General features: G+C 41.5%; 1 protein-coding gene across 1 annotated transcript in view; it reads left to right on the plus strand.

The window, feature by feature from the left end:
• The window catches only part of cox10 (cytochrome c oxidase assembly factor heme A:farnesyltransferase COX10), a 32,611-nt gene that overhangs the window by 15,739 nt on the left and 3,938 nt on the right, over nucleotides 1-12,934 (plus strand). Inside the window, exon 5 of the mRNA XM_084937287.1 lies at nucleotides 10,092-10,162. Coding sequence (XP_084793413.1) covers nucleotides 10,092-10,162 — 71 coding nt within the window. The remainder of the gene's footprint in view (nucleotides 1-10,091; nucleotides 10,163-12,934) is intronic.

The raw sequence follows: 12,934 nt of genomic DNA on the forward strand, positions 1-12,934 counted from the left end.
TGTTGTTTACACCAAATTCTCACCCTGACGTCTGAATGTCACCGCAGAAGTCATCAGACCAGGCAGTGCTTTCCTATTGTTCAGTTCTGGTAAGCCGTGCAAATCGTGGCCTCAATTTCCTGTTCTTCGCTGGCAGGGGTGGTGCCTGCTGTAGTCTTCTGCTGCTGTAGCCGATCTGCTCCGAGGAAACAAGTGGTTGTTTGAGTGTCTGTTGCCTTCCTATCAGCTTGAAACAGTTTGGCCAATCTCCTCTGAGCTCTGGCATCCACAATGCATTTTCACCTTTTTACTGACAATGGTCTGCACACCTTGAGCGTGTTTGCGAGGGACAAAATGCTCTGTTTGACCTTCATACGGTTGTCTGACCTATGTCTACATGACTAAATGCATTAAGTTGGTTAGATGTTTGCATTAAAAAGCAGTTGAAGTGGCTTTTTTTGAGCATGTATCTCGTGCCACGCAGCAAATGCTACAATTTATGTGGGTGGTAGCACTGCAAGGGCAGACACAAGACTTAGTAAGTCTGTCATGCTTGTGCTCGGATATGACATTTTAGAGACATGTCAGTTCACCTCTTTATTCTCCACCCGTCATTCCTCTCACCCGAGGAAGCTATTATTCTGTGTTGGGTGTGTGATAGTTAAAAGGATCTTTGGGCATTTGATGACACGGCAGCCTAGCAGACTCTGTCATGTAGTAACTGCTGATTACTGCTTACAATACAGTTCAAAGTGTGCGTCCCTGGGTGTGTACGTACATATTTGCTCAGGCTTTGACGTCTCCATTCATTTCTTTCAACACCTTATATGAGGCAACACTTTTTGTTTTCCCCTCACCTGGGAATCACAAAGGGATGGTGAAATCAAACTTGCTTTTTTGTCATCTCTACACTATAATATCACTTGATTGCTCGTTGCTGTACATCGCAATAACCATTTTCTCTCTTTCTAGTCTCGCCCGTAAGCATCATTTTTTCATCCCACAAACAAAACTGGTGTAATCGCTCAATGTAGCCCCCATAACATAACTCTGCTTTGAAGGGGCTTCTGTAATTAAGGCTTTGTTGTCATAGACGTTCCCCTAAATTAATGCTCATGGCGGTTTGTGTTATAAGAGAGCTCATTTGATCGTTCAGATTTAATTCAGCAAAGAGTCTGTGTCTGATTATGCGTGCCTACATGCTTCCAAAGCAAAAGATGTGAATGCATAAAAAAGAGCTTTTAACTGTAAAGGCTGCACCATTAATATAACCTTGTAGCGACTCATTCAAGCAGAAGGACGTAGCAGCTGCTGTGTTCCCATTCATTTTACACCCACTCAACTGTAATGACTTTCAGAATGATAGACATCTAAAAAAGTACCCTTAGGTGGTTATACCCTATATGTGTGTGTGCATTACATGCAAAATGTATCAGATCCAGTGAATTAAACATTTAACATCTATAGGCTGGAATTGGTACTAATGATACCCGGTAATAATTGCTTACCATGAGACAGGGTGATTAGGGGAAATATGGGTCTGATTTTCACCAGCATACAATCATAATGGCACTTTTTTAAATGTGTCATTGGGATTTTATTAATACTATTATTCAACATTATGGTTTTAATGATAGGTATTGACTTACAGTTTTTAAGTTAACCAGTGGTTTAGTGGCCCAGGGCTAGTAAAAAAAGGAATACTTGGCAAATTGATTGGCCATCTGCTGGCCCTCGGATAGTGATGGAGTTTCCATTTATCAGTTCACCTTTGAAGTAAGCTAACCTTGAATAGCAAGTAATTTTGAGACAGTGTTTTTACATTAAAGTATCACTAAAATACTTCAATATACCACCCTTGGTTTAAATGAGAAGATTAGCAAGCGTTTTAGCTGATCCCATTCATTCCTCAGTTGTTTCACACAATGATCGCAGAACTAATTTAACAAGTAGCTTAACTAAGTTAGTCTGTAGATGAACTACATGATCATTGAGATAGCTTGGAGCAGAGTTGGAAAAAAAGGTGTTTATGTTGAACACAGCTTAATTTATTATCCATACTCTGTGCTCTTTAATGCTATTGTGTTTTTTTAAAATTTAAATCAATTATTGAGTCAGGCACAGTAGTTTCATATCTGGCTTTTACTGTATGACACCTAACTAGTGACTGGTTGTCTCACGTGGACATACTGACAGAGATTTTTTGGGGAAAAAACAGCATTTAAATTTGTTTAAAAGACTAAAATTGAATGCTGATGAGCAGATATACTGTCTCTTTGGTTAGCCAGCCTTGTCGTTGTTGCAGCCAAGTGTTTATGCAGCATTCATTCTAGGGTTTCTTTATATTGTGTACCAGTTGACATGTTAAACCCCTTTTCCTAGTAAAAATAAAAGCCTGTAAATTGACATTTTCTGATAATTCGATGACAGTTAGACAATTAGACACATTTTTGCAGTCAAGATTTTAACTTCTCCTTGAGAACCTGTGCTAGGGCTCATAGACTCTACAAGTTGTGTTGTGCCACATCCTGACAGGAAGAATATTTGTTGCTTTCACAGGACAGATAGTTGACAGCTCACTTCTAACCCATCAAGATGCTAACTGGTTGCTTTTCCACTTGAGAGGATAGTGAGGGAGATGAGGAGGCACAGATACAGAGACATAGTGAGAAGGGATGGGTCTCGGGGGTAAAGCTCTGGTAGTGGAGGAGGACAGACTCTGACAGGAACTTTGTTACCCTGTTTACACGCTCTCCTCCTATTTGCTCCAGCGAACAAGATTGTCACTCACGGATAAATAATTTAGTCCCGCTGCTTCTTGCCACTGTTTACTGTCAGATCCCTTGCATTGCGTGTATCTGCATATGTTCTGCCTCCAAATACACATAGTTCAGCTTTTTCCTATTGTGTTTCCTGTCGCTTTAGAAATGTCAAACTGAAAAGAGGGGGGGCTGCCAGATGTTATCTAAGACTGAAAACCACAACTTTTTGTGGTTTATAAGCACGTATGTAGCAGTTGAGTTATGCTAAACATATTGACGCTGGTATGGCTACCTATACACTGTAAGGTGAATGTAGAGGCCCGGGTTCCAGCCCGGCCCTGTCTTTCCCCTGCTCTTCTTCTATCCCTTCTTGTCTTCTTTCCAAAGTTCTATTCCAACAAAGATAAAAAGAAATGTATAAAAGACTAAAAAAATATATACATCCTGCCTTTTCTTCACAAATGTGACCAGTATTAAGTTTTTCTTTAAAACCCTTCCACCTGAACTGAAATCTCATGTCCTTAAAGGGAATGCTATGGGTGAGTAGGGAAGTACGGCTGTAAATAAAGGTCTATACCCTGCCTTGTCTTCTTCTCGTCCTCATTTTGATTTGAAAGGCTTGTTGAATGAACCTGTCTCGAGATGAAGAATGGATTTTACCACAGGTCACTACCACAAATACAAATCTACCAGAGGCGGTGATGGCTTCTGTCATGTTTTAGAGAAGAGCGAGGGCTTTCATATGTGTCCGTTCCCCATTCTATTTTCCCAGCATGCATTTCTTCCAGATCGCCATATTGAAGCACACACACACACACGAACACCCATTCACACTCATTCCAGTCTTCCTGTGGTCAGACACAGCTGCGGACGAAAAATCTAAACACTCACATTCTCTCAAACATACACATGTCTCTTTTTCAACTGCACCCGAACTGTTGAGAGGCTTTCAAACTGCATGTCATGTCAGTCACACCCTCACAGTTACTTCCAAATGCACACTGATGGCGGAAAGGATTGTTTATTTCTTTTTAAACAAGTGACCACACACACACACACACAGCCCAGTTCTATGAATTCAGCTTTCACTATTTTATTTTCCCACACTTTGTGAGACTGAATAGAAAGCAGTCAAGTGTGCCCAAAGTTAATGGTAATCAGAAACTGGCCTGAAATACCCTCATTAGTAAGAATGTTAACTTATCAGGCTGAGACTAGAGATATGGCTGGCCTGCTTTCCAAAGGCATTCCTCTTGTTTGCATAGTTATGTGTACTGTAGAGTGAAAGTAAGGATCTCATCCAGCGTGGTCAATATCTAGTTCTGTGAGAAATTATACCAACCCCTTCCTACTTTTCTACTTGGAAAACTACTGGGAAAGTCATCAAAGGATAGAGCCGTAAGTCCAAGTTTAAGGATTTTACATTGTATAATATTTTAATGATCTGAACGTATCACTAAAATCGCAAGTTTACTGATCTTGGGTGCTATGCACTCTTTCTGAAATCTGTTTGTGAGAGTGGATGCTTTAATCCCAAAGGTTTTCTCCTCTTCAGCGTCTCCCAGCAAGAGTCAGTCTTGTAATCTGAGCCCTCCTTCACACTAGGAGGCACTGTGGCCTAGTCATAATACAGTGTAAAAGATGAAAATATTGATAGTTTATGACACGCAGGGAAAGTAAGATGAACTATGGCATCACTTCTAAACCCATATTCCCACAAGGCTGGGTCCTAGCAGCTTAAACCGGTCTCCTGCCCACAACAGAAATGGATAACACTCATTCATCTTTAGTTGTGCAGCAAAAACTTTCCTTCTGGAGGCAAAGCAGCACCTGTCAAACCCTCCTTTGATCAAATGAATTAGAAGAAAAACATGTATGAAAAATCCCCTGCATTTCCTTTCTTTCTTTTTTTTTGTTAAAGTTGCAGCACTCCATCCTTCTTCATGCTCCAGGCACTGAGTACAGCATGCCTCTGCCCTGCAGTAAGATTTCCCAGATCCTGCCCATATCTTCACAGGCAACGGGACTGATTATCGGCAGGGCAGAGGTAATGCAGCTCTGCCCGGCATTAATTGGCTGATTAACATGGGGACAGTTTAGCGCTTCACTGTCCCACACTCGGCCCATTAATCAAGAGGGATTCTGTGCCAGCTGAACCGCTGCCAACAGCTCCGCACAGACCACTATAAAGAGAGCTGGAAGAGGTGTGGGTTCAGCACACAGCTGAAAGGGAGACGTGATCCACGCTTTGGCCAGACAGAGTACTGCAGTCTTTAAAGTGGTGCGTGGGAAGAGACTACGCTATACAGCAGCACTGAGTGCGGCTGGATTTCAGAAAGCTAAGAATTATGGGATGTTTCATTTGGGGTAGTTGCATGCTGTTAGAAGGCTAAAGCTAATAGTCTAATTCTGAACACATACGTGTAATGAGGGAAAGCAATCAGGGCTTTTTATTTTTAATCAGACAAGCTCGTCTAGCGCCATTGATCACATGAAGAGCCTCAGACACATCTGCCAGCTGTTCATATGCAGCATTCCAGACTCCGGAAGACATTTTTATCTTTCCCTTTCACTGCAGATAGTGTGATCTAAATACTGCTAATACAGAAATGGAGTAAGGGAGATGCCCTAAGGTGACGCAAACATTAAAAGTGCTGCGCTTCTCAAGCGGTTTATTTTTTTTAGCATTAAAGAAAATCCTGCATTTACATTTTCTGGAAATGAATCTTTTCTCTAGCTGAACATGTGTAGCTGAAGTCATATTAGGACAGTTGTCTCTTGTGGTGTGTCTCCTTTGCCACCTCGGGCTGTGGTTCAGGAAGTAGAGCAGGTTATCTACTAATCGGAAGGTTTGTAGTTTGATCCTTGGCTGATGCAGTCTGCATGCATAAAGTATCCTTGGGCAAGACACTGAACTCCAAGTATGAATGTGTGTGAATGTTGGAAAGAAAGCGCTTAGATAGAAGTGCTTGTGTGAATGGCGAATGGCGAATGGCATGTTGTATAAAGCACCTGGAGTGCTCAAGTAGAGTAGAAAAGGGCTATATATAAGAATAATTTCATTTACCTTTTTTTTCCAACCACTTATAAACCACCAACAACCCATCTGTATCGAGGCTTTGCTGTCCTCACAGACATTCACAAAGGGCTCATCTTTGCAGTACTAATAAGTACTTTGGCAGTGTATAACAGGTTTTTCAGGGAAGCAGTGTAAAATTAGAGCATTACTCAAATAGTTCCAAGCCACTTTATTTGCCTCTCAGTTGCATTTTTTGTGACAGCACAGCTCATTCGCTGGAAGTGGAAACCCCTTGAAATAACCTTGATCTTCCATACCATTGTTTAGTGTTGTGACTAGTCAGGTCGCATGCCCTGTCTGTTTTTTTCTTTTCTTTCATTTGACTTCCAAACATCGCGAACGTCTGCCAGTAACATTGAATTGACTTCTGAGGAAAGCTTAATCTATGTAAATCTTTGGCTGCTTGTTTGTCAAGTGGCTGATCAGAGACAGTTCACAGTTGGTGCTGAAAGGGCTTTTAAAAGCTCTGATGCTTTTCTTTTTTTTTTTTAAGTAGACTTGGCTCGCATGCAGCGGAGCACCACCCACCCCTGTGGATGTTTGACTCTGCTATTCAACTGCAGTGCGCAAACAGGTGACAGTCTTGACAAGTGATGACTTGCGATTGTTGGGCTTACCCGTGCACCTGGGTTTTTTTCGCCAGAACAAGAGAGAGAGACGCTGTTGATGGCCAGCTGATGTTTCTGTGAGCCAAAGCCATACAGCTGCTTAGTTGTGTCTTTTCCCCCTGTGTCTGTGTCTGTGTTTAGGCACACTTTTGCCTCCTGAGTAAACAGAGTGTACTTACTGTAGCACTCCTCTCTTAACCATCGCTGCACTTCCTATTGTTGTTTTTGCTTTCAGATCAGAGATGTGTAAGCGGTCAGTTAACATCTAAAATTGTCCTCTGTTGTTCATTCTTCTTAATTGTTTTACAGGCCAACTTCATGAAAGGATTTTTTTTTTTTTTTTGCACATTTTGTTAAACTATGGCCTTAAATTATGCTGCCTGAGTGTTTAAATTACAGTCATCAAACAGATACACTTCTGCACAAGAATAGGAAATGCCTCCCCCAAGCCTGTTATCAATTGAGCCCTGGTGGTTGGCGGTGGATCACGTTCTGTCTTTGATAGCTCAAAGGATCTGGCAGCTGAACACCCCCTCTCCTTTGCCTTTTTTCTCTTTGGTCTCTCCTGCTCTCCATCCTCATCGTCTGGCAGATAATTGTCCCTACAGTTAGGGGTTTGTGTGTGCGTGTGCGTTCATAATTGAAAGCAGCACTCATGTCCATAGCTTCCGGTCCTACACCAGTCTTTTATTGTATATCCCTAAGCTGATCCATAGGGTTGGAAATGTTGTCAGTTTAGTCATTTCTTTAGCTGGAGCTAAAGATGCAGTTTGTTTGTTGCAGCTACGCAGATTATTATAAATGGCCTATTTTCCTACACTGTTCAGCATTGTCAGGAAATGAATGATGAGTGAACAGTGGCGCTCTTAAAATAAACAGAAACCATCCGTTTCAATTAGACGCCATAGTGTATCAGTGAGTGATGTGAGCAGAGCTGCATGAGGTTAAAAACAAACAAAAAAATCCCCCAAAAACTCAAAGATCTGTTTATATCTTCTTCTGAGGCATTGTCCACATGCATCACAACTCAAAATGTACTTTATGCATTAGCATATTGCTCATGCCAAAAATAAAAAGAGGTTATCAAAGTCCTTTCCAAACCTTGTCACAACAATCAACACTCTCTTCTTTTTACTTTTTTTTTTTTTTTTTTTTTTTTTTTAAATCTGGGGGGCATAAATTTTTATTCAAAGCAGGGTATTTTTATATATCTCACCACTAAACACATTTTTATTTTTAAATATAAACCCTACTCTGGTCTTAAAGTGGAGTTTGAAATGGTTTCTAAATGCTATAACCGTCATCCACAGTCAGTTAATTACACAATCAAGGTCTCGGTGTAGTTGAAGACCTGTCAACAATTACAAATCATTACAAACTCTGGACCTACCTGTAGCAGCACACGCGCACACACACAAAACACAACTGGCCCAGTTATTTTAATGCCACCACTGTAACACATGGCGATGTTGGGCGGAAATAATGACATGGGTTGTGAAGGCCGCTAATGCGAACCAGATGAGGCAATTCGACTTAAAAGGCAGAGAGGGAGGAACACGAGCAGGACTGGACAAACTGTGAAATGACAACACGGATCACGGAACAGGATCGGCCGCATGACATTTACATATCAGTCTCTGCAAATGCACACGACAGCATGATCCAAGCAACGGGAGACAGATAATTTACTTCACTTGATATGTACAGTACAGGTGTGTTGTTACGCCTGTGGCTGAACAAAAGACAGAGTCCTGTTGTGCACAGAATTTGGGCTTTTTTTCTTTTTTTAAACCATGTGGGATGATGTTATTGGAAACTAAGTGGGTCCTTTTTATGTGAGCAGTGTTGCAGTGAGCTTGGCCCTGGGCCTGCCTGAGGCCAGCTTCAGTCCTGTTATGTTCTAGCCTGGCCGCAAAGTGCATTTCTCTCTCATGCGGCCCCTGACCTCCTGACGCATTTCCTGACCCAGGAAATAGAATTAACACCTTGGCCTGGGCCTTTGGGTCCTACAGCAGCATACGCAGCTGTGCCATAGCCTAGTACAGTCCAAAACCAAGCAGACCAGTGAAGCTGAACCAAAGATGGAAAACAGAAGACAGAAGTTTTCTTTTGAGTGCATGAAGATGGATTATTATTAATTATAGGCTCAGTTTCCCAGACATGGATTAAGCATAGTCCAAGTCCCTTTTTTTTTGAGTTTCAGACTAGGCCTAATCCAAGTGTAAGAAACTTGTTCTTGACTGTTAAACGTTTTTATTGGACAGTTTTATTGCATTGCAATTTTAGCAGCAACTGCATCCAAATAAGGAGCTAAACTTTACCCTCAGTTCCAGTTTTGTTCTTTTATCTTGAGATGGGATGTAAAATTGTGACTAAAGGATAGCTGTATCATGTGACAACAGGCGAAATGAAGTACTTGTATTATATTGTACTATTTGAAATGTGTGTAGCATTTCGCAGCCCTCATCTGAATGGCTTAGTGTGCCTCCCAACACCAAACATAGTGCAAACTGATGTAAGGGGACCACAAAGATGTTTGATCTTTCCATCAGTGTTTTTTACTCCAAATTACAGTCGTCTATTATGAGAGATCTTCTGTATCAGAGATTGATGGTGTGGCCCACTCCCTAATGATATTAGAAAAGAAAATCTATATGATACCAAGGGTGGCACATTCCTCCAATGTTTTTTATAATATGACTTTAATGACTGCAGTAAATTTGGTAACTGGGGTTTAAGATGAGAAAAGTGGATTATCTGTTTATTAGATATTTTATGTGAAACATATATCAGGAGAGATGGACGTCGATATTCCATAGTTCACATGCTTTATCTGCTTTTTTCGTTAGTCAGATGCTTTATCAGACAAGAAACACACACACGTATGTTCATTTTCTCACTTGCACACAGATACGCGCACACACAGATTAGCCAGTTCCTGCATTTAAGCACCCCATATGTTTGCGTTTTAGTCACACATTGCCAATCTCATGGGAGCACTTTGAAGCTTACTCCTCCAGAGCAGATCATAAAACAGGAGTATAAGTAGTTTTTCACATAGTTGTATCCCAGAACACTCCCACCACTACCACCTCCCACCCAACAGCTAGCTCACTGCCTCCACCTTCCACCTCCAGTCCATTTACTCTTAAAATGCAGTGTGAGCTTTCGATTCAGAGAGTTGCTATGACCGTACATAAAGCGGGTCCCATCATATCGGTTCTGTTCCTATACTGCAGTAGAAAAGCTCACATTGGCAGTAATAGTGAAAGTCTCCCATGTTTGCTCTATGAGGCACACTATATTATGTACATTTCTGTGAAAGCTTAACCAGTATGGGGTTTAGGCTTTTTTTTTTCTCCTTTTTGCATCTGCACAATGTTTGAATTAAAAAACAAATAAAAACATGTTTGTCTGGGTCTCAGCCCAACCTTTGCATCTCAACAATATATTGAAAACTCATTTTAATTTGACAAACTGCATCTTTTGAATTGCATAGACATAGATCATTTCATAGACTGATAAATATTCTCAGCTGCATGCCTTACAGAATATAATGTCTCACAGGACAGCTCCTCCTTGTTTCTTCTTGTCTGGTGTCTTGTATCTGGAACTTGACTGTCACTTTCCTGCACTAACCCACTTGTTCTTCTGTCTCCACAGTACTTCGAGGTGCCCTTTGACTCCAACATGAACAGAACAAAGAACCGTCCGCTCGTCAGAGGACAGATCAGGTAATATTTTCCTTCCTGCATATTAAACACTGTGTGATTGATTTGGTATAGAACTACCATCGGTACGTTTTATCCCTTTAGAAAGACTGTAAAACAAATTGCCAGAGAATGCACATGAGGAGTGAAGTGCACCAGCTCACCACGAGTTTGGGTTGAGTTTAGTGCAGTGACACTGTGTGACAGCTGCTCAGCCACCCTGACTAACTCTTGTACATCTCACTGGGTGAATGACAAAGTGTGTTACTGTTTTCTTGCTCACTGACCTGATCCTTACCTTGTGCCTTAGCTGGATACTTTTCCTGGGGTGAAACGTGATCTAGCAGCTTGTCATGTCAGAGTCTCTGCGCACTTGCAGGCGATATGATGATTACTGCTTAAATAAAACAGTAGCACATATTAATTTCCACCTTTCAGTTCCAGCTTTCCTTTTTGAGTTATTGTGGTGTTGAACCAGAGCAATAGCTGTTATGTAGAGAGACCTTAGCTGCCAGGAACAGAAATGCATGCCAGCACTGATGAGCCTCTGCTCTCCACCTGTCAGGTGTAATTTGAACTTGTCAGCAGGTTGGAAAGGAGGGTGATGAGGTTGAGATGAGGTGTAGGTTACCTGACCACCCTCACTGTGCTACCTCTGCTCTTTAGATATCAGATAACCTCTGTTTTGGTGCTCAGTGAACTATGTGGATTGCCACGCTCCTACAAATCTTACTCAGTGACTGGATATGCTGGTCTCTGCTTGCCCCTTTTGAAAGACTAGCACCTTTAAGCGGCAGGCAAACACATGGATTTTCACTGATGCATAAACCCAAACAGACTACAGGTCTTCTTCAACCATTATCATTGCCAGGAAATTGCCTCATTTGCTGTTCATTCTTACAGGATGAACAGCTCCCCAAGAAATATAGCAACCTGTTGATGTGCAGCTCTCTAAATATAGACTGAATGTCCACACCATCTTTTTTTTTTTTGTTTAACTAAAGATTCTGTTAGTACCATGACTGGTTCTTCACCCACACTATAGCTATCTCATCCCAGTTTAAGGAATTCTCCATTGACATGCTGTTTAAAAGTGTACTCGTGCTGCTGAGGTGGTTATTGGAAGTGCTCTCCCTCTGTCTAAACACAGCCTCTCTTCTCTGGCTTTTAGCCTTCGTTTGACAAGAGGTGTACGTCTGTCTCCGAGATTCACAAAATAGCTGCATCTCTTGCTCATTGCTTCTAGCACGTCTCCCTTCTCCTCATTTACACATACAATCTCGTGTGGAGACAGAGAGCAGATGGCAGGCCGGACTGTCCTGTCAAACAAGCCATCAGGAAGCCACATTTTACACATCTCTGTGTTGCCTTTAGGACAGCGCTTTGTATGAGTTAAATTGTGTTACCCAGCTTTGTTTGTCCTTACTGCAAAACCTGCTCCGCCTAGTGTGATGTCAGTGTTGGATGTAGTTTGTTGTGTTACATCAGGACAATACTAGTATATCATCTTTCCCACCTTTTTTGTTTCTTATGGGAAATGTGAATGACAGTCACCCTCTCTTAGTTGTGGTCTTGTCAAATTTGAGGCTTCCAGATGTGGTGAGGCAGTAGATCATTTTGAGTATCTCTAAGGAGAGCAATTCAGATTGCAACTGTTACAACCGGAGATGGTTACAGTGTGGAAATCAGCACATACTTAAGTCAGAGTGGGATTTCAAAGTTCAAAGTTTTAATGGATCTGAGACTACTTACTAGCTTTTATAAAGCCATCAATGCATCTCAGTTTTACCAACAGATTTTATCAAACAATTATTTCAGTAACGTGAACTAAACTTTGAGTAATTTAATCATATTTACAGAACTTTTATATCACTTAACAGGAAGAGATTTATTTAAATGCTAGTAAAATGCAAGGTAACTGAAGCGTAGTCACCCTCAGTGCTTTTTCAACTAAATATTCAGTTTTTGTGTGTAAATTTCAACAAAATGAGTAAGAAAAACAGCTTTTGAATGTTTTCTTGAGGCAGATTTCATGTCAGTGGATCAGTAGGCTGTTTTAGTAATATGTGAGTGGTGTTGAGTCTTAGAATGTTCCATAAATCTGTATTCAGTTTCCAATTTTACACCAGTCCCTCAAGCCGCTTTATTTCTGGTCAGGCTTGAATAGACAAGGTTTGCTTTCCACAGTTTACTTTGCGCTCTCTGACCGTTTGAGTGCTTCAGAGATTACAGGGCTTTAAGTAGATTCATCATGTTTCTTCAACCTTATGGATGTTTTACATTTGGATCCATGACCTTGATTGTGGTCTAACCAAAAGGAAACCTGTTGGGCTTTCTGTATTGACATTAAGAGCCTGACGTTATGACTGCGGCTGTGTCGAGCTGTAAGCACAGGACACTAAACCCACCTCAGGCCATGTGACGCACTCCCTTCCCTGACCCCCACTGAGCCAGCCCAGAGCCAGGCTGTCAGCTGCCCAAAGCCAGCCTGCACGGCCCCATCTCAGCCCACATAAAAAAGACATAACACCACTAATCACATTAATGCTCCAATCCCCCTGGATGGCCACACCACCAAAATAAAAGCCCTGTTTGCTTTCTGAAGAAAAAGGCCTGCGTTTGGTCAAGATTTTAATCTCCTCCCTCTTTAATTTATGAAGCATTTACTGGTGAATTTGAACCAGACTTTGCCATCGCTGCTTTCAGTTAAAGATGAGGGGTGAAGGAAGAGGAGGAGGAAGCCTTCATCCAGCTAAAAGCCTGAACCACAGTGGTTTCCTTCAGCTAGTTTTGATC

The sequence above is a fragment of the Perissodus microlepis genome, chromosome 8 (genome assembly GCF_051167445.1).
Source record: "Perissodus microlepis isolate ML-2025 ecotype Zambia chromosome 8, ASM5116744v1, whole genome shotgun sequence".
Classification (NCBI taxonomy): domain Eukaryota; kingdom Metazoa; phylum Chordata; class Actinopteri; order Cichliformes; family Cichlidae; genus Perissodus; species Perissodus microlepis.